This window comes from Ptychodera flava (assembly GCF_041260155.1).
Source record: "Ptychodera flava strain L36383 chromosome 3 unlocalized genomic scaffold, AS_Pfla_20210202 Scaffold_26__1_contigs__length_13983176_pilon, whole genome shotgun sequence".
In the NCBI taxonomy this organism is placed as follows: Eukaryota; Metazoa; Hemichordata; class Enteropneusta; family Ptychoderidae; genus Ptychodera; species Ptychodera flava.
In genome coordinates this window covers 4,500,774-4,526,020 of record NW_027248280.1, presented here as the reverse complement: position 1 = coordinate 4,526,020, position 25,247 = coordinate 4,500,774, and the positions used below count along the sequence as shown (strand labels likewise).

Below are 25,247 nucleotides of genomic sequence, written 5' to 3'. Positions count from 1 at the left end.
TGACTTGCTTCAATTGTCAGCTCACAGAAACACATTCGTCAAAAAACATCAATAAATTTTCTCCCTGACTGCTTTCAGCATTTACATCCGAACAATAAACCTGAATTGATGGCAGAAATCAATTGATTCATTCATCGCTGACTGGTTTCAAATCAAAAGTGGAACATAAAATATTGATTTGCTACGTGTGTGAGGTTGTGAATTTGACTCCACTCTGAGGTAAAGGCCACATATGAATTAAAGTACACAGTAGCTAGGCATTTTGATGTGAGGAAATAAAATATTTATTGAAAGAATTGTTAACAATGTGAAGATTCTTGATGGAAGCTAGTTGTGTCCACATCGGCAGCCAAGTTATGGGTTGGAAAGTGGTTGTTCTCAGATGAAATTTTATTCAAAATAAACAGATGATGGTTGACAGATGATGTAAAATTTGACAGCGAAGTACATGTAATATCTTAAATGATATATGCCTTCAAAAATTGATATTCATATTTTTGGGGAGAAATTTGTATCATTATAATATTTTCAATTGGTGTTTTTATGTGATATTTCAGTAAAAAGCAAATCTTTCAATTCCATCATGGACCTTTGCAAAATCATGTTCTTCTGGTTAAAGTAATAAGAGAATAATTTATTGAAATGAAAGGCAAGTCTGTTTCAGGCACGAATTCATCAAAGCAGAGTACAATTTAATTGATGAATTTATACTTCAATAATGGAAAACAAAGCTACTGTACACAAATGTAGGAAGTCAATCTTTTCATTTTTGTAGTAAAAGGTGGATGTTCCAACAATTTTCCATTACATTATGAACACTGACCAGTGTACATTTTATAGAGCATCAATATTGATGCATTCATATTGGCCAGTAACGCCCCCGCTGTTATTACTCATTCAGTTCAGAAGCCATATTTTGCCGCTTTCAAATATGAAATCAATAAAATAACGTGAGATATTGTACCGGTAGATTAAAGTTATGAAAAATGACAGTCCCACATGCATCAGATGTGAACCAGTTCTAATAATTCACACCATGGGATTCAATTGCTACAGAGGTCACTGCACTTTGCGACACAAACCTGAATCTTCTGCCGTCTGAATTTGAAAATGATGAATGTTTTTCTCATGCACAGTGTACATGCACAATTGCATTTGATAATTATAAAAGTGTCATTTATCTTTCCGTTGAATCTCACTGAAGAAGAAATTGTTGGAAAAATAGATACGAGACACAGCGAGACAAAGATTAGTTTTTATGAGTTCTAACTTGCTGATTGTGAAGAAAGTACCAGTATTAATGATTTTTCACAACTATGTATGAATTATGTAATGATGTGTGATTTGAGAGAGAAATATTGAATAACAATACCGTACATATATCTAAAAATTGAAGATTTTATGTATGTATCACAGTACTCTTGTCGTGTTATGGTCTGTATGTTGCTATGTCTGTCTCGCCTTCTAGTCTGTTTTTTTCATTGCTTGATACCAATAAAAGGAAAGTGGTGAAAACCATTGTCACTAGCCATTAAACTGTCATCAACTGTAATGACAGATTGACAAGACAAGTCTCCAGTCACCAGACATCAATTTTTTATGGCAATTTAATGGTAGTAATACTATATGAGCGTAAATTTGTCTGATATTGAGTAACATGTTGTAAAATTTGCAATTTCCATAATATTGAGTGACACATTGTAGATTTGCAATTTGATTGAAATACAGGGTGTAAAGTTAATTGTCCACTATCTATAAAAGCTATTTAGCAGTGAATGAAGCATAAAAGGCTACTGGTCCATTACAGTAACATCAAAGGTAAATCCAATAGCTTTAATTTGCTACCAGTACTATTACTGGTAGTATAGCGGGATAAGCCTTGCTTTCAGAGATAACTCTGGGTATGAAATTGTCATTGTCAACCCTGTTAGTGTTTCAGAAAACCATGCACACACACTATCATGCACTAGATGTTTGTATTTCTTTGGGTCAGTGTGTACAGGTGTGGGCCAGGTGTAGGCCATATCATGTCACCTACACTGTTGTATACTGTGTTGACACACATCAGAGTAATCAGCGTATAGTCAACTGAGGTATGACTGTGTGTGTTACATGTATGGTGCATATATAGCATAGAACATGGAGACACGGTTGTGCAAACTATACCGGTACACAACTTTATTCAATGTGATATATAGTCATCATGATAGTTGTGCTAATTGTTTAACGTGACATCACCAGACAATATTGGCCGTCATTTACCTACAAGCATAATTCACATAGACTTTTCCATATCTGGCTGTGCTATCACAGGTAGATATAACAGTGTAATTTAAATAACGAGCCAAATATTAAGGAAATGATTTACGATGCACATAATATGACTGATACATGTATATTAATATGGACTGATATTTGTATGTAACCTGTTTAAGCATAGACAGTAGAAGCGAGACCGTGTCTTCGACATTGACAGAGTGATATTTTGTGCTCAGTATCAGCTGAGTCAATTTTCCCACTCACTTGAACAAACATGTTTAACATAAAAAAAGACGTGTAAACAAAAAGCAAGTTGTATCAAAAAACTTCACATGGGAAATTTTATAGTATCTAGCTAATTTAGTAACTTTACCTTGGTCATTATGGCATTTAATCATACATAAATCAATAATAGCCATAAATCACAGTCAATGTCAGAGTAATAAAATGCAAAAAAAAAATGTGCAATTTGAAAATACAGGTGTGTAGTGATGAAGATGGACAATCCATTTCATCTCTGTATATCATAGTTTTTTGTGAGCTGGCTAGTGTGTAGACATTTTAAACAGTAACAAAAGTGCATAATTTTCAGAGCCTTTCTCAGACACTGATTGTAAGTTGGGGTTTAACATTTTTAGGTTGTCATTGAGTGGACAAGTGTACATGTGATGAAACATCACTCATCACAGGGTTCTTCACAGAGAAGAATGTTATTAATAACAACACAACACAAAAGAAAATGTATTAATGACAGAGGACTATGTAAATTTTGCCTTGTTACTGAAATTGGACTCCGCCTCTGATTTTCAAAGTTCTGGAGAACACTGCATCAGTTATTGCAGTACTACGTGTACAGTACAGACAAAGTGTATTATATGCATGTTGTATATGCATTGGTCTGATAATACAATGTATGTACATGATTGGTGCCTCTGCTAAGATTTGGACACGTACCGCTGTACCAGTTCTGACGCCCCTGATATGTGCCGTGTACCATACTGATATGTATCGTACATACGATACATGTACATGTACTGTACCAGTGAGAACCCCAGTAACATGAGTTTTGGGAACCCTGGTCGAATTTGCCTCGTTGCCACCCCTAACAAAATTATTGTATGTGTATTACAAACATGTACATATTGATGTCCAAGAAATGCTTATTATCACTAATACTGCTGGCGATCATGTCACAATCATGTGACATGACGTGAAAGAAACTCCTTTTATAGAAATTAAGGCATTAATCTTCCTTTCCTAACCCCAGTAGAGTAATTTGATCTCAGACAAATGCATACATGTACAGATATTTTTGAATAATAATGTCTGCCCATGTTGGAATGCAGCGTACCGACAGCTATTTATCAAGAATGATAATAATTCTGGAATCTAAAATCATATATTTTTATCAGTCAATGTGCACTAGAGGCTTCTTGGTTGACCTTTACATACTGGTACGTAGGAAAGCAGTGGCTTTGTGACTTTCTCTGTACAGTGCAGTGAAACTGTGAAACCAAATGTACCTCTTTTTAGCTTGTTATTATTATGTCTAAATTAATATAGAACTTTAGACATTTCTGTGTGTTTATAAGCTCCAGTATCCGTGCATTTATCCCCCATGTTATTCCGTATCATACCAATATATTGATAGCGCAAATACTGCAATCTGATTGGTCGGGACGTGAAAATAACCATGCAATATTTGTCATATGGCATGGTTGGTATAAGCTCAAGCTTTCAGCTGGAGAAAAATTCCCATTTTGATGTTCCATGCTGTAATTTCAATTTAATATTATGATATCATAGCAATTAACCACCTCAGCAATGAGTATACCTCTCAATTTTGACCAGCTCACTCCACATATATATGCACTCGCATTGCTTGTGCATATATATTGTGAACTGGCCACACTGTTAACCTATCTTCCAAAAGAATAGCAGAAACACTGTACAGGGATCGATACATGTATGGGATGAAAGAATTTTAATAGTTGATGAATACTTCATTACCACTGCCAGTACATGTACTGTAGATGTGCTGCCTTGCTGCAGTACATGTATCTGAGAAAGTATAAGAAGCTCTCTCACCCTGCCAAGAATTCATAGCATGCCATGAGCTCCGTTGCCTGACGTGATGGCATCAACAGCTGCCGGCAGACACCAAGAGAGACATTACAGAAGCCGCAGTTGAGATCATGGAAAAATTGGGAAGAGAAATATTTCCTGACATTCCACCTGAATCATTCCATGGCTTTGCCATACCAAGATACTGTGCTCCTGGTAACATAGGGAAGTTGTCAGATCCATCTCTACTTAGTGAATAAGATTTGTCGGCATAAAGAGAGCTCTGCAATTTGATAATCCAGGGTTCGTAGAGTGAGTCATATTCCATAATAGTCTGAGTTATTTGAACAGCTCAGACAATACTTGAAACTGTCTGTGGAAAAATGATCTGTACATCTTGAGAGAAATATGATGAATACTGCAAACAGCGGGTGATATCGTAATTCATTTCTACTCAATTGTGTTGTCATCTTGTCAAGAGGTCTTCCCAGGGGTTAAAAGATTACGAAATGCCGTAGTCGGCTAAGATGTAATAACTCGTTTCTTAGGAATGCAGGCAGATATCTTGTGAGATTAACGCTGTTTTCTTTCTCTTTCTTAAAGCTGCAGAACCAATGTAGATATATTATAGAAACTTGGGTCAATGGAAAGTATTTATGTTAAGTAACTATGACTCAATAAAACTATGGTATGCTGTTAAAAAACTCAAGAGTATGTAATATTGCGTACATGTATATTATGTAATATCAAAAATGATACCAAAAATGTAATGGCTTATTTCCTTAGTATACATGAATCAGTTCAGTTGTGTGAATGAAGCCATAGGGGCATGTATAGACATCATGGCTAGAGTGTAAATTCTATCCCTGATGTCTGTATACGTCTAGTAGTGTAAAATCCTACTCTGTAATTTCTAAGGGCAGTGTTTGTGAACCGTCTGTCTGACCTCTGTTCATTGATGGCAATTCAGCAAATAAACTACGGACTTGAATGCTGTATCATTGGTGCGCACTATACATGTAGCTAGCTGACCATTCATACATGATTCTTGTTTATATCCGCGTCCTTTTCCACTGTGTACAATATGTGTGAATTGAACAATATACATCATGTACATGTTGAATGCCTATTCTCTGTGAAACAATTGTTTGTATTGCCTGCATTCAACATGGTTAACCCCAGCTGCCACCCTTTTTAGGTAATGCACAGGTCCTGACTTGTCATTGGATGTACAAGGGTTACACCATCACATTCATTGCTGGAGGGAATGACAGCAAATGTGTATTGGTAAAAGGTGTAGCACCCAGTGTTTATATAAACAGACTGCAACTCTGTGATTTTAACCTGGTCACCCCTGTTTCCTGTAAACAGGTCCACATTTACCATTGATAACACTAGTAAGTGTGGATCAAACCTTGATAGTGGAAACATTGTTGTAAAAGGGTTAACCCCCTTTGATTTTGCTTTAATTTTTCCCACCAAAATTTTAGTGCAACATTTTACCAGTTTTATGAATTTTTCTGTAATTTTTTTAATAATTTTGGACCAGACAGATATCACATTTCATTGGCAACAGTTTTTCATCAAAATTTTGGCAAAAATCTGAAAAAATTGTGATTGGGTACATTTTATAAAGGCACAAACTTTGACATGGCACTCAAGGGTTAATCTTGGCACAGAGGTTGGAGGCAATAATTCAGGAAAATAAAGTTTTTCAAACTTTGGCAAACTTCAGTTCATTCTGTCCAACTATTTCCTCCCAGATTAAGTAGCTTAGCCTTGTTCTACGTAGGCTGTTAGACCAAGTAGAAGTGCATGTACATGTGTGATGGGGAAATGTAAGGTTTGATTTCATGTGGTACATGTATGCTTACAACCTTTTATCTTAAATTGCAAAAGGGCAAAATGTTACAACTTGGATTTCTCTCAAGAAAGATTCTTGTGTATGTAGAACTAATAGTTCCTCAGTCCCTGAGCAGCCAAAATCTCTTCAAGATGGTGCACTATTGTAGAATCAATTGTACTCTGCATTTCAAAAGTGGACATGAATTGAGCCGGATTTGGCTTTACAAACACACATTGTAGGCCTGGTATACAGGCTGTATATTGTCTGGTGACTTACTTGAAGGCACTTTACTCTTGAGCGGAGCATTGTGACTTGAAAACCATCAGACAAACGCATTATGGTGTAAAAACAAATTGGAGGTCACATTTCTTTTCAGCCAGTCTGACCTACAGAAACCTCAAATCACTGACACCTGTAGTATATTGTCAGCCAAGTCTGTACTGCCGACTATAGGAGGCATGTCTACTGAATTGCCCGCAGTAAAAACCACTCCGATAAAATAAGCAATGACTACCGTATTCTGGCTTACAAGTATTCCGGCACTACAGTGTGTAGCCGCATTAGTCGCCCACATTTGCTTGTCGTTGTACTGTAGATTGTATGTAAAAACCCTGCCTGGAGGCTTAACCAGTTACACATTTGCTTGCCATTATAATGTATATTGTGTATGTAAAAACCCTGTGCCTGGAGGGTTCACTGGTTACGACTCAATTCAATGTCTTTTCCCATTACAAGCTCTGATTTTCATAGTCATAGAGTTTTCAAAACGTGACATCTCAGAGCATCACACACTGAAAAGCAATGCCTGTTTCAAGATATACCGTACATTGTTGAATGGCGGTTTGGTTGTCAGACCTGCAGACACACTAGCTTTCCAGGGAAGAAAAGTTTTCTTATATCATAAGTATAGCAGGATATAGAAAACATATTTTCATGGTGTTTTGTATATATTTCATGGTATTACTGTCTTAGATAAGAGGTAGCCTAGATTCCTTTTCCGTCCGCTTGCCTCCGTACCTCCGTCCCCACTACGGTAGTGGGACGGAGGTACGGAGGCAAGCGGACGAAAAGGAATCTAGGCTAGATAAGAGGTGTCTGAGAAAATGATTTTCACCCTCCTTGTGACAGCTATACTGTTTGTATTTTCATTTCCAGCAAGGAAGGTACCTCCCTTTTCTCAGAAAACTATGATGCGTACCAATGTGTGCCAGGGCATTGGTTGTGCTGACTTTGATCCGTGGGAAAATCACTTTCGCTAAACAATCTGTTCAACAAATTGTACAAACTGCATTTTCTTCAGATTTGATCAGTCAGACAGTGTTCATGATGGCACTGACACACCCTGTTTTATCTTTGACAGACCTAATTTACATTAAAACAACAGGCTTTTCCTGACCTGTGGTGGCATAGGGATTTCAGTAGCAATTGTTTGTCCCTGGCACAGGAAAGACCCAGCCAATAAAGCTGCACAGTTCAGTTTGTATTGGCCAGACTCACCAATCAGAAAATCCAATTACCCTGAACATAAACCAATTACCATGCTAAATTATCTATTATTTTTATCAACAGTTTCCCTGGGGTCTGAGTAAATAGACAATTACTCATAACGTCATACATACATGTTTTACAGGACTAATAGCACACCAGTAAAATAAATGTAGACACAGGGTGGTACCCTGTGATATAAAATCCTTATGGCATTGAGAATGAGACGGTGAGTTCAATAGTTGTAGAAGTTCTATCATTATGAATGTGATAATGAAGGGAAATTATTTTTACTGCCAGATTTAATTAATTGGAAGGCAATTAGCTTGTCTCCTTGACAGGAGACAGCCTGGGGTGAATGAAGCAGGTCTCCTACTGGCAAGGGATTAGCAAGAAAGTGAAAAAAGTCAGTAATGATCTCATTAATTAATTAGCAAAAGGCTATCTGTCTCCTTGCAAGTAGGGTACAAATTTACCAAGTACACATTTACAAGGCGTGCTATTTTCATATTATTTCGATCTGCACCACAATTGTGTTAAAAGGTAGAATGTGCCTCAGGTACAGATATTCAGATACTCATGGTTTTACAAATCTTTTTAAAACTACAGCTAGTAGGGACTCATTTTAAAGCTCTTGGAGTAAGAAAAATTTTCAGCATCTTACTTTTTCAAAAGTTGAAAATTTTTTCTCCCAATATGGCAGCCATTTTGAATTTCTATGTTGGTAGATGTCACTGTCAGGCAGTTTGTTTTTCTGCATGGTGAACCTTGAATCTTATTCTTGGTTATTACGTAACAGAATGGTTGAAAGTTTCATCGAGGAAAATTTGACCAAAAGTTTAAATCTTTCTTGAAGTGGTGAGGATGCCCTCTGTAGTAACTCTGCCATTTGTAATGAGTCATTGACACAGCAACCAGATAATTCCAGATAATTCTGCTTCTCTGTGTCTGTCACACTCCATGAACTGCTCCTCGTCTTCCCTTCAGTTGATCACAGTCTATCCACGAAGGACAAATACCACAATTTCACAACGAAAGGCCAAATGTGATCGCAAAATAGTTTTCTATTTCAGATAGCAAAAGTTCCAAATGTCCTTCAGTATTTATCTGTGATAAGTACATGTAGTTGACTCAGCTTAGCTATTCCAAGGACAGGAAATCACAAAACATGGAGAAGTTTTCCTTTAGATTCAGTGCATTGGTAAAACCTGGGGGTAAAAAATGCCCTTGATGATAGTACATTTCGGTAAATTTAAGCCAGTAATCCCTACCATTCTGTTTACAATACTGAAGGGAAACAAAATCTTACTTTATAATGCTTTGCTTTCAATTTTAATCTACATTTCCTCTTGATGAATAAGTTTCTTTTCATTCTCAACAAATTGCCAACTGAAAATGACAGGGTATGTGTAGACTTTGAGATCATCAAGAAACTGACAATGAATTAACAATCTGTTGACATTATAGTATTTGTTCTGTGACCTTAGAATTGGAACCAAGAAGAAACATTTGTATCTTTATTGTAATAATTTATTCTTTTAGCCGTAGATGTCGTACTTGGTGCAAGTACAGTATACGGTAAACTTGTCAAGCTTTACTGATTGTGATCAGAAAATAACGTGTTTACACCTCTCTACCCCTCCATGCTAAGGTGTAGAGGGCCAATGTGCTACTATTGTAAGCAGGCAGGGTCTAAACTTAAATTATTCAATGAAAACGTGCAATATCCACATCATTAAAACACTCCATGTTTTCCCAGATTGTTGATGTAATTGGTAATTAACATACAGCTTTGCTGTGTTTCATACAGATTAGTTAGATGCTCAAAATAAACACATGGGTAACAATACAGGGATGAAGTTGAGTGGATGTCAGCCAAAGGTCAAAGTTCAGCATGATCATACTGACCCCCACTGGTTCAAATTCTACATTTTGCATGAATTCCTACCCAAGAATCCACAACTCAGTGTGTAGAATTTTTTCTAGTTGTTTACTTGGTGGCCTGTTTGGAAAAACAAACCCAGCTTATTGCTGATATAAATATGAAAGTATGACATAGTCCATTTTCAATGTTTGCCCAGACATGAATATCTCAGCTTGCGGGGGAACCATGCCGGATGAAAGGACATATGTAATATGGTCCCACTGGTGCTCTGTGTGATATAGCAGGTAAATATAAACATGGTAGCCTGAAATATCACATCTGATGATGAATCATCAAAAGAGAAATTGTTATTGATGTGGTGCTGTGTCAATGAGAAACAAGTGTTGAAATTTTGATGGTGGCTTTGATAACATGAACATTATGCTGTTGCTTCATGGTCGCTTTGAGTTGTACACAGAGTGTACACACTCAGGCAGATGGAATTCACCCCATGGCTCTATGGGAAACATTCCTAAGTACAACAAGTTACACCATGCTACAGAACTGACACATAATTTTACAGAAGAAATACTGGCAGTACATGTGAATTGTATATTGTCTTCCTTGTGGACTTGAAACAATGTGATGACACCCATCGAGGACACTTTTTTCAGCAGAAATCTTCAGAGAGATACCCTAGGGTTATTCACTGATTAGTTTCTTCTGAAATTAACCAGGTCACCTCTGGGTTTGAGAAAAGAAATCCTTCCAAGTTAATAGGTTGACCTAGAGTGTATTGAGGCCAGGGGATGTTCTATTTGTGTTTTGAAAACACTGCAGGGACACAGGCGACATTCCGGCATACTTTCTAGGAGCAATTTGTCACCGTCTGTAATTTGTCCACCGATGCTGCTATACTGCAGCTGTATGACAGAATGGAGCCAGCAGCGGTTTGAAGTGTGGGTGACATGCGCCGGCCAATTAAAATGACATGTCTAGGTTAACTCCCTCCATTTACCTGAGGGTGTCCTCATCAAAGCAGAGCTGGTTACCGCGCATTGCCAGGGTGTGAAGATCCTTCCAGTAGGTTTAGTTACGGCGGAGAAAAAAACCTTCTAGTTGCACAACTGCATTGAGCTGTAACAGTCAATGCCAACATATTGGATGAGTTAAAGAATATCGGATGACCCAGGCCTTGTGAAGGTCACAAGCTATCCAGAAAACCACCAGGGAACTGCCTACCGTAATTGCACATTCTCTACTGACCTTACAGAACTATCAGCTACACTCTCAACTTTATACAAAGACATTCTCCTCTGGGGATTTGCCGGGCTGTAACCTCCAGAAATTCCGCCAGTGTTGTAAACAAGATTGGACAAGGCACAACGTGCAGACACTCTCAGACATCTTCCAATTTTCCTCAACTCTAATCCAGGACCTGTGAGTATATGGCTTTGTTTAATGAATTAGGACAACATGAACCATACGTTTATGATACACATGTAAGCCTTTTCACTTACGTATAGCGTATCAGCATTACAGTAATATTTGTATGCGGTAATTGTACTACTGTAATTACAAAACTATATCACTGTCACTGTCATATACCACGCCACTGAATTACCATGTATGGTAGGATGCATGCAGAAATTACAGTTGTCTTCCGAAGACCAAAGGCAGTTACCGTACATGTATTGTACATGATCTGTAGAACTTACAGCGATATCATTGGTGAAAGCACCAGGCACTTTATCTGCATGATTCATGCTGTATAGAACATACGACAGCAACCAGTGTCATGTATCGGTACTTTGTAAAACTCTGACTCAGTATTACTGTTTATATTCTCTCCGTAGACTGTATAATATAGTAAGTCTCTTGTATCGGTATATTGTCTATACAGTGTAAGTGGAATACCGCTGCATTAGATGTACCACTGTCTTGCAAAGGACAACTCCAGACTGTCTGTAGCACTACCTGGCACTTGTCCATATGTACATGGTAGTGAGCAATATTACACAGTCTGTATCAGTATAAATATTTTGTTCAAAAACCTGAATAAGCTTGATCCACACTGTACATGCCTGTGTGATGCTACATAGATGTTGTTGATATAATATATGTCTGCTGCAATAACCACAGGGTGACCCTGTTCATGTACAGTATGGCCTATACAGATGCCAGTCTACAGATTTTATAACAGACCATATAGACAGACTGCCCTTTGCCACAACTTGTGTCTAGACTACCCTGTAATGGACTGGTTTTATCAGGATGGCTTGTGCAGATCCTAGCTGGATTTTCCAAAACAACAAACCACAGTGCTTATGGGAGACAGAAAAATGCATACTCATTACATGTACATGCTAAACTCTACAACACAAGACGATATAGAAGTGTCTTGTTAAAAAGTACAAGGTCTGCCCAAGATCGTTATCCGTCAAGACTATCCAGTTGAGACACACATTCCACTACTGCCTAACTCCTTCAAGAGTATCAGTCTAAATTACACCACTGGACCAAAACGAAGGTTTGTCTCAGTTGTGTATAAAATGAGTTAAAATGTACGTACATACGCCAGGCAATGAAACCCACACTGGTATAACATCAGCAGTCAGGAATTTCCAATTCCAATGAAGTCTGGTCAAGTTCCTTGCATTATTTTCCCAATTGAGTTGCTTGTCAGCTCACAATGGGTTCCATTGTGTGGAGTATTTTATTCAGTGGACCAGGGCTGTCATTGTCCCAGTAGCTGTGCCTGTGATCAGTCCAATCGGTTTTGCCAGCGTGTGAAAGCCACCGTCACGGGCTGGCTGGATTTGAACCTGAGCTGAATGGACAACTTGAACTTGTTTGGTGGAATTGATCTCAGTTGATTGAGTGCTGGACATGCCACACATCTGGACTTGTGGAAAGTTTTCACTGGCACAGAACAATCTATGCTTGGTTTGGATCTGTGATAATTTTGCTGATCAGAATAGTGTGTGGTACTGGTAGGTCTAACTTTCTTTCCTGATGTCCTTTTGTAGCTTTGCATGTACGCTGTACACTGTATGTCACATTTCCATAATCAGATGTGATCAAACTAGCCACTTTAATATCTTTTGGGATAGAACTTGTCAAGTCTAACTTCTTAAAGTGGCTCTTTCGTTCGTAAATTGTGAAATCCTTAAATACTGAACAATTCCTCGGCATATCTACTGTTACACTACTATATATGCTGCTTGGGAAGCAAGAGTTTCACAACGCATTAGCAATTCATTTGAAACAGTGATTGCTATCGCATCGAAAAATTTACTGTGGACTCAACAGGCATTTCACCATCAAGGTATAATTTTTGTGTAACTGTTCATTGGTCTAAGACTACACAAAATGAAACTAGTTACAAATAGCTGTGTCATCCGTATTTGCAGCATCATGATCCAACTCAATTCCAACAAGACATTTATATGTAAAAGAATAGCATATTGAATCATCTAGACTTGGTAAAAGGATTTACACAACGGGTCAGTCACAATCAGGGTGCGCTAGAGTGTGTCACTTAGGTCAAAATTTCAAGTTCATGATACTGTCCAGTTAAATAATATGTTGAAAGGTTATGGTATGGGACATATCTTCCTAAATTTGGTGAAGCAAACGTCATTAGTTTTACCACAGTGCACATTGTTTTATATGGTCGACGCAGTGTCACGGACGCTACAGAAATGTTGTACATGAAACACAAATGTCATAAAAAATTTTAAACAATGATTTGTTAATGCTTTCTTATGTTATTACAATATAAAAGATGCATATTGGCATTAAAATAAGCTATACTTGCTATGATTTACTTAATTTTTCCATGAATAAACACAACCTCAAGTTTAGTGAGAAATACAACAATATTGATCATATTTTTTTAATAGGACTTTCACTTCTCTATGTCCTTCCGCTGGTATGCTGTACTTAAAAGTTTTATTGTCATGAATTAACCATGCTATAGCAACAATATTAATACCATTTAGTGTAATCAAAATGAACTTCTTTCTAAAATATTTTCTGTTTAGTATGACATGTAATTTTGTCACGGACGCTACCAAAATCAAACTTGAAAGTTAGGTCAACTTGAAATATAAAAAGCAATTAACAATCAGGTTTTTACTTTCTCTTTTCTCCAAAACCTTTCTCTATCAAACATTTAAATTGTGAAAATTGTGTCAAAACATTGACAGTTTCTTTTAATTGAACAAGAAAGCTATAGCAACTACTGCAAAAATCAGTTGGAGTATGTGAAAATGTCTATACCAGTAATAAACTTTCAATACATCAAAAAACACAGCAGTTAACATTGCTTGTGCCTTAAAGTGTAAAACCAAGATAAAACAAGACATCTAGATCAGACTAGAGCGACAGGTTGTTAAACTTTGACCTGTGGTCCCACAATAAAATTTGCTACAATGTATCTGACACGTCACCACCCAAGAAATCCAAATGGCTTGCATCTGTTCTAACACCTGTCAGGATGGGGTGCACACACACCTAGGTGAGGCTGGAGATCAGAGACGTAGTCTGCCAACCTTTGACCTCTGTTCTATAATATGTCTGTACTCTCTGACGAGCGTAAAGTTGGCGTCATACTCATCCTCATCCTCATCCTCAGGGGCCACACGAAAATGAGGATGAGGATGACGCTACAGCGTCAGCTCCACCGGCGTCAGATCCGATTATTCCCGAATGCGTCTGATGGAATGATAAGTGTAAAAACGACTTTAAAAATGTGCTCCAAGTTTCATATCACTGTAAATGTTAATTAAAACACAGTGGGATTTGCATTTCATAATATTTAGTTACCTCTATTCTCAATATCCGTTATAACGCAACATTCTTAGCCCTTAATTTCCTTAAAGTTCAAAGGTTTTATGTTTAATACGTTGACTTTTCAGGCCTCAAGTCATAGTTATACAAGTTAATTGTTTTATATGTCCTCTGAATAATTAGGGCTTTCATATCGCCTCTCATGGTGGCGATTTTTACACATTTCGGACCATGTATACCTTTTTTGCACCAATATTTGGAAAATCTTAAACAAGAGTTGAGAGGATACCAACAAACACATCTGCGGATCCATGGACTGAAAATTACGAACATTTCCAAAAAACTAGTCCATATGAGATATTCTAACGATAAATATTACCTGCGAACCAGTTTTAGGATTCAAAAGAAAGTTTAGAAAGAATGGAGTTGTTATTTTCTTAAGTTATGGGCGAATTTTATCATTTATCCATCATCGGGTAGCGTAACCTCGGCAATCTTCGGATACGACGCTGAAGCTGATGCTGAGTAGCGTCATTTTAGCGTCAGCTAGAAAGGTCACCTGAGGATGAGGATGAGGATGACGCCAACTTTACGTTCTTACTCTCTGCCTTCTAAATATGTGAAAGTGGTAGAGACAGAGTTAACACAAATGTCATTTCTTACCCCCTTGATTTTTTAAAATTCAAAATGTGATAACAAAACAATAAAATGTGGTGGTTACTTCACATTTAGATTGGCTGATAATCTGAAAAACAATGTTTGCATTTTATTGTAGCATCCGTGACATAATGAATTGAAATGGAATAAACAATAATAAATGCATATACAGCACAGAATTCATCGTTCTTTTCACTAGAATTCTAATAACATATTCAATATAATTACTGCATTCTTAAAAACACCAATCTAAGTGTTACAGTTGAGGCTCAACATAACTTTTTGAGTGTTTTATTACTTTTTAAAAAATCAATTTTGTGCAAATTTATAATTTTATGCCTTTAAGACATTTTGTAACCCAACTCCATGTATGTACACACAAAACACACTAGTATTTATATGTTTCAGTGGATAACTGCTTTAAAATGTTTAAATAGTTATTAATTATGACTATGTAGTAAACACCGTCACGGACGCTACACCGTCACGGATGCTACATTTCCATATTTTAGGAATATTAATAGTGAATGCAAGGGACAGTAATTATACAATTTGTTTATTTAAGGTAGGCACCTATTGACACTTAGGCCTGTGACATCAGATCTTTTATAACTCCTGTTGTCTTTAAGATATGAGTGTGTCACGGACGCTACAAGAAATTCCGACCACAACGATCTCCATTTTCATTTATTCACAAAACAATACAATATGCAATTTTATTTAAATTTTGGTGTATAAAATGCTTGCCATGGATGTTGAGGTTGGAATTAAATTCAATATTACAATATTTTATCCATTTTTCTACATATAAACTAAAGGTATATGTACTTACGGTCATAAAACACAAAAAACATAACGATGTTACAGTTTTGGTAAAAATACCACAGTTTCTGTTCCGATGCACATAATCACATGAAATAACTTGTGAAAGAAAGGTTAGGTATTCTGCAATAACATATGTAAGCTAAAAATTCCACAATTTTAACACTGTGTTCCAAAAAACATTTTGAAATTAAGTATATTTTGAAGTGAAACAGCATAACGCTACTTTTTACAGTTTTTAAAGGCATTTTTGTGGATGTACAACCAAACCTGCACAATATATGCAATATTTCTTTATGTGACCAAGTTAGTTACAACTATTACTATTTATTAGAAACAAATAAGCAATATAATATCAGTCTGAATAGCAGATATATGTCCATAACAAATGAAAATCATCTAGCGCACCCTGATTGTGACTGACCCGAGAAGGAAGCCACAGAGTATTATAAACTGAAAAAAAAAATGTTCATTAAAATTCACTCATCTTTCTTCAGCAAGACGAAGGAATATTGGGTTCATTTCAGGACATTTTACTGTTCAATATACCGGTATGTTTGGAGACAGCATTTGTCTGTTTATCAAGAGGCACCCTAAGACAAGAAAAAAAACACAGGAAATTGGACCCAGTATTCTACAGTTTCTTTGCATTCCTTTGATGACAGGAATCAACAGACTCTGGTAAAAAAGTTTAGGGTTTGTTTATCTACCTCCCACAATGTGAATCAAAATGAAGTTTCTGGAAAAAAGTTTTCAGTTGCAGTCTATACAGTGTACTGTACAAGCTATGTATAGACTGTAGTGAGGGATGGCAGAGGCGTATGTATTTCACACTGCTGTAAATCATGTGCAGTCAAGTAGGTATTGACTAAGTAAACAAAAGCTTTTTAAAATAGGTCAGGACAATCAAGACTGCTACATTCAGCCGTATACTGGTACTAGGACATAGTGCGTAACTGATGTGATGTGTGTGGATTATAACTTAAGGAACTATCTTCAGTATGTGCCAGCTTATCGTGAAAATTTGCCGAAAGAGTGGAATTATCTCCAAGTGTGTATGTCAACTTGACTTTTCAGACGACTTGTTTCAGATAAGTTCTTTACATGTAGAGCATTATCAATGAGTGTCAAGTTCATTTCATCAAATCGTCGCTTGTCGGCCGTGTACAAGAACTGATACTGTTGAATGTCAAAGGGGAGAAAGTCTACAGTGAACCATGCACACATGTTTGCGATTCACGAGTGAGTACACATTGTGTGTGTCTATCATTGACACAATATCGTGACATTCAGGGCCTAGCATCGTCACACACACCTGTAACAGTACACCTACATCATAATGGCTCTTGATAACAAGGCGTTTCATTTTTCCGTGCGGCGCATTGACGACCAGCGCCCACCTACTAGACAAACACAGGCACACACACAGCCAGCCGTGTAAAGTTGTTACACATGATACATCGGCTATTGATTGTACAAATCAAAGTCTTTCCACTACCTGTGGTTATTTACAAAAAGGACCTGAGGCCTGAATAAGTACCACATACAGCACCTACGCACACCAACAAGACCAATACATTTACATGTACACTTTGCGTTGAGTACAAGTAGTGCGGTTACACCCACTGATATCTCCAGGCTCTCTGGAAAGTCAGGTATCTGCAACTTGCGAGTAATTCAGAGTACATATTCATCCCTTTGATCTCCCTCTGCACAGCTACAACGACATACAGTAAAACTGAAAATAATCGGAAGAATGCAATCTTGGCACAGATTTTGCAGACTGTAAAATCTATCACAAGTCTGCAGCTTGTATGGACTTTTTTTTGAAACTTTCAGACATAATGGAATATTGCACTGCCTTACTTCGGAAATTTCCTCCATAGATTTTAAGGCACAGAATTGTGGCCATTTTGTATAAGAAATATCGGTAAATTTGAAGTTGATGGCTTCTCTCTCCAATGGTTATTCTACTTCTTGATTACAAATGAAGAGCATTTTATAGGCAAAGTATGAGAAAAAGTTTAAAATTTCACTTTTGGAGTCTGTTTTAACGTAATACAGAATTTATTTATTTTCTGAATAGATGACTAGCAAATGAGAAAGAAGGTTTTAAAAAGAAGGTTCAACGTTTGTTGAAATGGCTCATAATTAGGTTTTGTGTATTTTCAGTTCTTCATGAACAGTTGATCTTGTACTGGAATCATGTAAACATCACCAGAGCAGTACAAGGACGCTGCGCCAATGCGGCTGTCTGTATCTGTCTTTCATATACCCTTCTTGTATCCATACATCAGTCTGTGCACAAACATACTTGACATCAAACATAAACAACGTCTGTGGAGTTCACACGAATCTGCTATTACTGAGATACAAAGTGACTGTCCCGTGACATTAAACAATTTACCAAATTTCTCTATATGGTGTTGGCTGGCAGTTACATTTAAAGGCCCTCTGTAGAGAATAATGTACCATTTTTGTGGTTTAAAAATTATTGTGTTGTGATAATAGTTACCGTACATATGTCTACTTCCCACAAAAATGTTTAAAATAGTATCAGTGTTTTGGCAAAATTTATCTCAATTATCACAAAAAGTCACTGTGTGACTGGCAGTGTATATCGGACTTTGTTCCGATGGAATTCCAGCAACCACCACACCTTAGGCTGTATTGCAGTGTACAGTTATAAATAGCAATATTGGCACTTTGATGTATGGATGTATTTTCGGGCGTATTATAATGAAGTATTAATGTCTCTATAAGTTTCCTATTTACATTATGGAAAATATCTGTTTGCATACACACTCATGTTCATATTGACATAATGCGAGGTATGGTATGCCATTGAGAATATTGTAAAATTTATGACCTTCCATACATACCAACAGGTATTCACTCTTTTGCATATTACATCCATTTATGTGTAAAGGTACATTTGTACATTATGTAGGAACCCCAGATAAACTGTATAAATACTTGTAGTTACGAGTTAATTCATTGGGTGCATGTCAAAGATCTATCCAGCCACATCTCAGAACATTTTACTCGTTGTATACTTTTTTTATACAGTGCATATTATACCACTGCTACGGGCTACAGTTGTGCACTGTAATGTTCCATAGATAATCTGTTTGATCATTCAAAGCTTTATCAAACCATGCAGTATTTTAATAAGTCAAACAGTTGCTATACATAAATATTTTCTTTCCTACATGACAACATATCTATAAATACCATCTCAGATTATGTTTGGAGACAAGTTTAAGCTTGGCCAAATTCTTGCAGTTCAGAATTTCACTGTAAAGTTATCATATAAAAATAGAGAAAATTACACAGAGTTGGCAATGCTTATGCCTTGCCAATGCTTTTCATGTGCATCCGCGGAGGTTATGTGTCGATACCAGTATCTGTCCATATATGATATGACTGAGTCTGTAGATTGTTGTATATGCTGTACTGTCAAGAAGACCAATAGTCTCCACATGATGTTGGAGTTAAAATTTGGCACTGTAGGAAAGAAATAATAACCAAACATACTGTGGACTGGGAAAGTAGAGAACTAGCTGGCAAGTTCAGTCTTCCCTTGTGTACTCATTATTCTGTGATAAAAATATCAAATTAGAGTCAAAATCATTGTTCTCAAAGAAAGATAGTGGGGAAGAGTTCTTTCTGGCAAAAGTCAAGAGTGTACTAATGATGAGATGTGAAGTCATTGTATCTTGATACTGACTTTCCTGTAAGCTACTACTGGTTTTACTCTACAGGGAAAAACAAAGACCATTATGGGACTGATTTCCATTGGTGTTATCCAGAAAGAATTTTACAGGTCATACAGGAGAGAAATGTACAGATCACATTGTTAAATTGTTTCTATTCTTCTCTGTTCTTTTTGCAGATTTTTTGAATGGTTTTGTGTAATCTCTGATTCAGGACTTGACAAGCATTTACCAACATGATGCAGGTAAGTAACGTAATGTATAGGAACAATTTAAAAGCATCTGTAAATTTTTTAGAATCAGAGAATTTAACCTTATTATGAAAACTACTATTAATTGGTAGTCATATCCAAAATACATCATCAGTATGGTTTATTTCATTACTGAATAATCTATTACCATGGTAACTTCACTGTTAGAACATACAGTTACCCAACCCTGATGTTTACATATAGGAATTCTAATGGAAAAATTGACACCCAGCTGTTGACCAAAGTTAAATAGCTATCATTAGAGCAAGAAATGAAGATTTTGTGGTGATAAACAAACTATATGTATCGGTATGTGATAGAAAGTAACCTTCATCATGGAAACATTGGAGAGTACAACCTCTTTTCACAGATCAGGGCTTGCAGCATTAAAAATGATTAATTATATTATACGAAAATTCATAGAAAGTGTGTGTGCATCTCTGTAAAGTGACACACCAATTTTCATGTTACCGGTAAATACCGGTAAATACCGGTATATCATCAACTCGTCACCAGTGAATCAGAATTTTGAAAATAGTCAACAGGTAGTAGATTGGTACCATCAGTGTAAAAGATACTTGAGTACATGCCCTGTTTAGTCAGAGTTACAACAAAGGAAAGTGAGTGACTCATCAACACAACAAAACACAATAGGCCCTCTGGGTCTTACTCTGTAACAATGCCTACATGCAAATCTACCAGTTGAAAAAAACACAACAACACACAATGCAACAATGACAGAGGACATAGTCAATTCCTGTGATGTATCTGTACAAACTGTGTGGGTAGTTTGATCATCAGCAATGATTCACTTTATTTTTCACTTGGTTTTTTCACCTGATATTCTGTCTGGTGAAATTGTCGTCCAAAGCAACTGAAATTATTGCATTGGTACATTTACCCACGTTTTGTGGAGGGACCGTGATTACCCTGTAAATACAAGGACCATTTAAAGTATAGAAGTTAAAGGACCAGGAGCTGTAACTTTTGATGATTCTTTCAGTATTGTTTACATACCAACAACAGTTTCTTGATATACTCCCCAAAGCATGTTGAGATACACAGTATTCAGCTTGTCAACTCAGCCTGTACATGTACAGACTGCATTGTTATTGTTGACAAGGGAATTTTGATCCAGACTGGAATTCAAATTAAATAACAGTGCATATTACAGTTTGCTGTGTTGGCAATCTAAATAGTGGGTATCCCGACACATTTTGGGGAATAGAACAAGAACTTGTCATTGATGCTAAAAAACATAAATAATAAAGAAATCACCTAAAGTTGTAGCTACTGGCCCGTTATTGGTGAAAACAAGTTAGCAAGCATATTGGCAGTTGCAGGTTATGGTTAGCATCATACATACCCGGGAAGTCACTATTGACCAAGTGAAATTCAACAGCAGCGGACCAAAATCATACAAATCAATTAATAATGTTATATCAGAAATTAATAGAAATTTACATTTTTTGAATGGCGTGAAGCACACATTGTGTGTACCAGCACTTTTCTGTGTTGACATAACATAGTGTACCGGTGATACCAACACCTTGCAAACAAATAATGTCTGGTGATCAATTATATTACGTAAAATGTGTATTTCTCATTACAGAGCTCCATTTGTTAAAACCTTGGGTGTATTTTTCATCAATTTTGATCTGACTGTTGTATATATGTATTTTGTTCTATTCCAAAGACTATGTTGAAATGCCGCGCCAGTGTCTGACAGTCACCACAGTCTGTGTAATGTTCAATACAGTACATGTAACTGTTCAGTGTTGTTGAGAAATGACTTCTGGTCTGGACTAGACATGATTTTTCAACAACAACAACATTGCATATTGTACAAAAGTTGTTGTGTACACAAAACTAGTACATGTACTTTGCATTTCAACAAGTATGTGGAGAACAAAATGTTTTTGTCTTCTTGAACAAAAAATTAGTGAAAACAAACCATCAAAGTTATAGCTATATTGCCACCTTAACTCCATTGGTTTTACCAGTATGGCTGTGGCAAATGCACTGTTATAACCTTTATTTATGTTGAAGCCATTCTGTACAATCTGTTGGTGGTTTTTCTTTTGCTTGGACTTACATGTATTCCAGGCGAGAGGTCACTGACCCTGTCAGTACACTCTGCATGTACATTGTATTTATGACAAAAATACCCTAAAGGTTGTGACAACTGTATGGCTTCATATCTCACAGTAAACAGTGCTGGGGTTAGGGAAAAAAACATTACAATGACAGATAGAAAACCACCCACCCCGCCTGGATATCAACTGTTTTAGGTAAACACTTGTGGGTGGTTAATTATTCTCCTTCAAGCAATATAGAATTGTATAGTGCAGTGTAGTTGTATCTAACAGCGCTGCAGGCTGGGAACCTCCCCTCCATGGTATATGTCTACTTTCATTTTGTGGATGCCCAATGTCACATGGTGCACTTTGTTTCCCTCTGACAACGTGATCTATTTGCCAGTTTGTTTTTGATCTCATGTGAGTTTGGAGTGAAACATATGTTGATAAAAGGACACTTATTCAGATACTTAGGATTCCTGGGTAGTCATGTGTACAACCATGGACTGTAGAGGGGAGTCTTTCACTGCACTGTCCATGGTACCACTGATATGTGTTCTAATGTGCACATAGTTGAACCTGAGTAAACGTCATTGAAATATTTGAACATCAAGCTAGGGAGAGATGGGAAAGATGTTGCATTACCCTAATTTACATTGAAATATACATTCTATATTTGGTATCTGTCTATGTTAGTTGGCTAAGTTCTGAACTGTCACTCTGCAAACCATGCTGTATACCATGCACACTTAGAGTTCATGTAAAGATTTGTCAATGTACCACCACTGGATGGACTCTTTCACAGCCCCTCGCTGGCTATCCACAGAGTTACGCTTGTTGCACCACTTTGTGCTGAGCCAAGCTACATCAGTCATAGTGCACAGCAAGCAAGGGGCTGTGAAAGAGTTGACTGGTACATGTATATCACTGGGGATCTGCAGTGCAGACATTATTGGTGTGACAGATTGCCATAGAGGGCACAGTACCAACCTGATATTTTTAAGTACCTTTGTAAACAAAAATAAGCAAAACACAGCAGCCTGATCCAATACCAGAATGGCATAGGATAGCAATGACCAGTCTTCTTGCTTTGGAGTTGAATTCACAAGATAAATAAGTAGCTTCCTAAATAGAAGGTCATGTCTATGGCATACCATTCATTAACTTTGATATTTTACAAGATGATTAATAGAATAAGTTAAAATGTCACCACTCTGAACTGTGTAAATATGAACTCTGTTGTAAACCAGACTGATATCTGACAGATAGAAAAGCAATAGCTTGATATTGTGAACAGAAGTGAAATAGAACAGATTGTAGTATATATACATGTACCAATACAGCAGTGAAATATCAAGCTGATTAATATATTGCAATCACAAGGATCAATAAACCAAGCATATCAGAGAACGAATATTCAGTATTCTATTGACCAAAATATTACAAAACTTTGATATTCATACAAGAGTATATTGTATATTTGTCCTTTACTGAAGAGCCTTTATTCCATAGTGCCACGTGTGAACTGAAATCACTACTGAATGGTTCCACTCCAGAGTGAAAAGGATGTTAGTAGTTCTACAGACTCAGTGCACCTGACAGATGACATGATTCGTGGTATAAACAAACCCACGTGTATAAAGACGCATGGAAGTAAGCGTATTTCTGTGCGTGTTTGGGTGCACATGGTTTTGTTTGTACAGTGGTCCAGTCAAAATCTTGGTTTAACCTATGGCTCCAGAATAATGGTAATTATTTTGTGTTTCGTACAGGACGGTAGTTTGGCGTACACCAACACTGGCAAGGCCATACGTGTACAGAGTGAGAAACCACATCTAGTGAGTCTTGGCGGAGGCAGACTTAGCACTGCTGTCACACTACTACCTCTACCAGAAGGTAAGTTTTTGCTGCCGAAATTCTGGCCAAAGTAAAAAATGTAGACATTTATGAATTTGGCATGCTTTCATCATTCCATAGAAAGACAGACGCAGTCTATATGCTGTACAAAATTTTACAATTCGCTGTGATGTAGAAAGACCGCAGAACCTACTTAATTTAAAATTTTGGCACATTTCACCACCTTTGTTTTCACTGGGGCCATTGGAGACATCCAAACACTTTCTTCCACATCTTGCTCACAAGCATATTCCTGTGTCGAAGTATTCTTACTGTAGTGGTACATGCACGCATATTTTGGAAAACTGATAAACGCTGGGCCCATGAAAACATGACCTACAATTCAGCATTGCCTTAGGGGGTATGTTTGTACCAGGTACTAGTATTTATCCACATTTAAATGCACACTAGGTAAGCATTTGGAAGTGTTTTCCAGGTGCGCTATATATTTTTTTTGGCATTGATTCATGTGGAATATTCATATAAAAACATTGTATTCCTCACAGGTTAACGTCATACATCTGTTCTTATATTTTACCTTTCTTGAAATGTTATTTGAAAAAAAAAGAATTGGGTATTTGTCTTTTGTTTGCAGGTAAAACTTACATAGGCAATGCCAATGCAGGCAGACAACCAGATATCGTCATCACTGGTACTGGAGTTGAGGCTGAACATTGCTACATTAAGAATGTAAATGATGATGTCATCTTGTATCCTATTGGTCCATGTCAGATTGATGGAGAGACTGTGACCACACCCACCAAATTAACACAAGGTATGTTATGTACACACACGGTTTAGGTGTATGAGTTTAGGGAGGGGTAGTCTCGTTTACCAGACCTCGTCGCTTCGCCACTGCAAAGTGCGCCGCTGGCGGTAGGACATGGCGAGTCGCGGAGCGACGAGCGCCGAGTCGCGAAGCGACGAGGGTCTGGTGACTACCACTGCATTCCACTGTGATGACGCATCAGGACAGGCGGAGAACCAAATTTAAATATGACCCTTGACCTACTTATTCATTCCGAAAAACCAAGACAAATGCATGTGTTTTCAATATGCGATAGTCAACATCGAGCTCGTCGCAAATGTCGGGGCAAATGTACTCTGTAGACAGTGACCATGCTGAAACTCCCGTGAAAATATACGGAGAGCATGTGAAGACAACAGCCAACAGACTTCCCGTACCCAGTTGGCAAGTTTACGAAGACGTCATTCCCCCGTAGAAAAGCTGCGATTGCTTCAATTTGCTCGTCTTTCAGGCATTCTATGGCTAATTTTTCTTTGCCACAATCGATTGCTTTCCTAAGTTCGGCTGTCAGCCCCATTTTCGCCAGTTGAATTTACGCACGTCCGCGTACTGTGAATGCCCTGTGCGCTCTATATCAGCGGCGCGGACCGCGTCGTTTGGGGAATCCGAGGGAATCCTTTTATGTATGTCATATCATTGCGTAGTCGAGCTTATTGACGTTGTCAGTCACAGAAGTTCCTCATAGTTGTTGGTAGATATTTTTACAA

General features: G+C 37.3%; 1 protein-coding gene across 4 annotated transcripts in view; it reads left to right on the top strand.

Moving 5' to 3' along the window:
- Positions 1–25,247, top strand: part of LOC139125691 (pleckstrin homology-like domain family B member 1) — an 81,850-nt gene that overhangs the window by 25,925 nt on the left and 30,678 nt on the right. For 3 of the 4 annotated variants that reach the window (XM_070691792.1, XM_070691793.1, XM_070691790.1), the window contains exons 2-4: positions 19,687–19,752; positions 23,609–23,732; positions 24,328–24,507. In XM_070691792.1, the coding sequence (XP_070547893.1) occupies positions 19,744–19,752; positions 23,609–23,732; positions 24,328–24,507 (313 nt within the window). In that variant the 5' untranslated portion in view covers positions 19,687–19,743. Of the gene's footprint in view, positions 1–10,939; positions 10,959–19,686; positions 19,753–23,608; positions 23,733–24,327; positions 24,508–25,247 lie in introns of those variants that run through there. The other variant, XM_070691791.1, reaches the window with a different exon arrangement.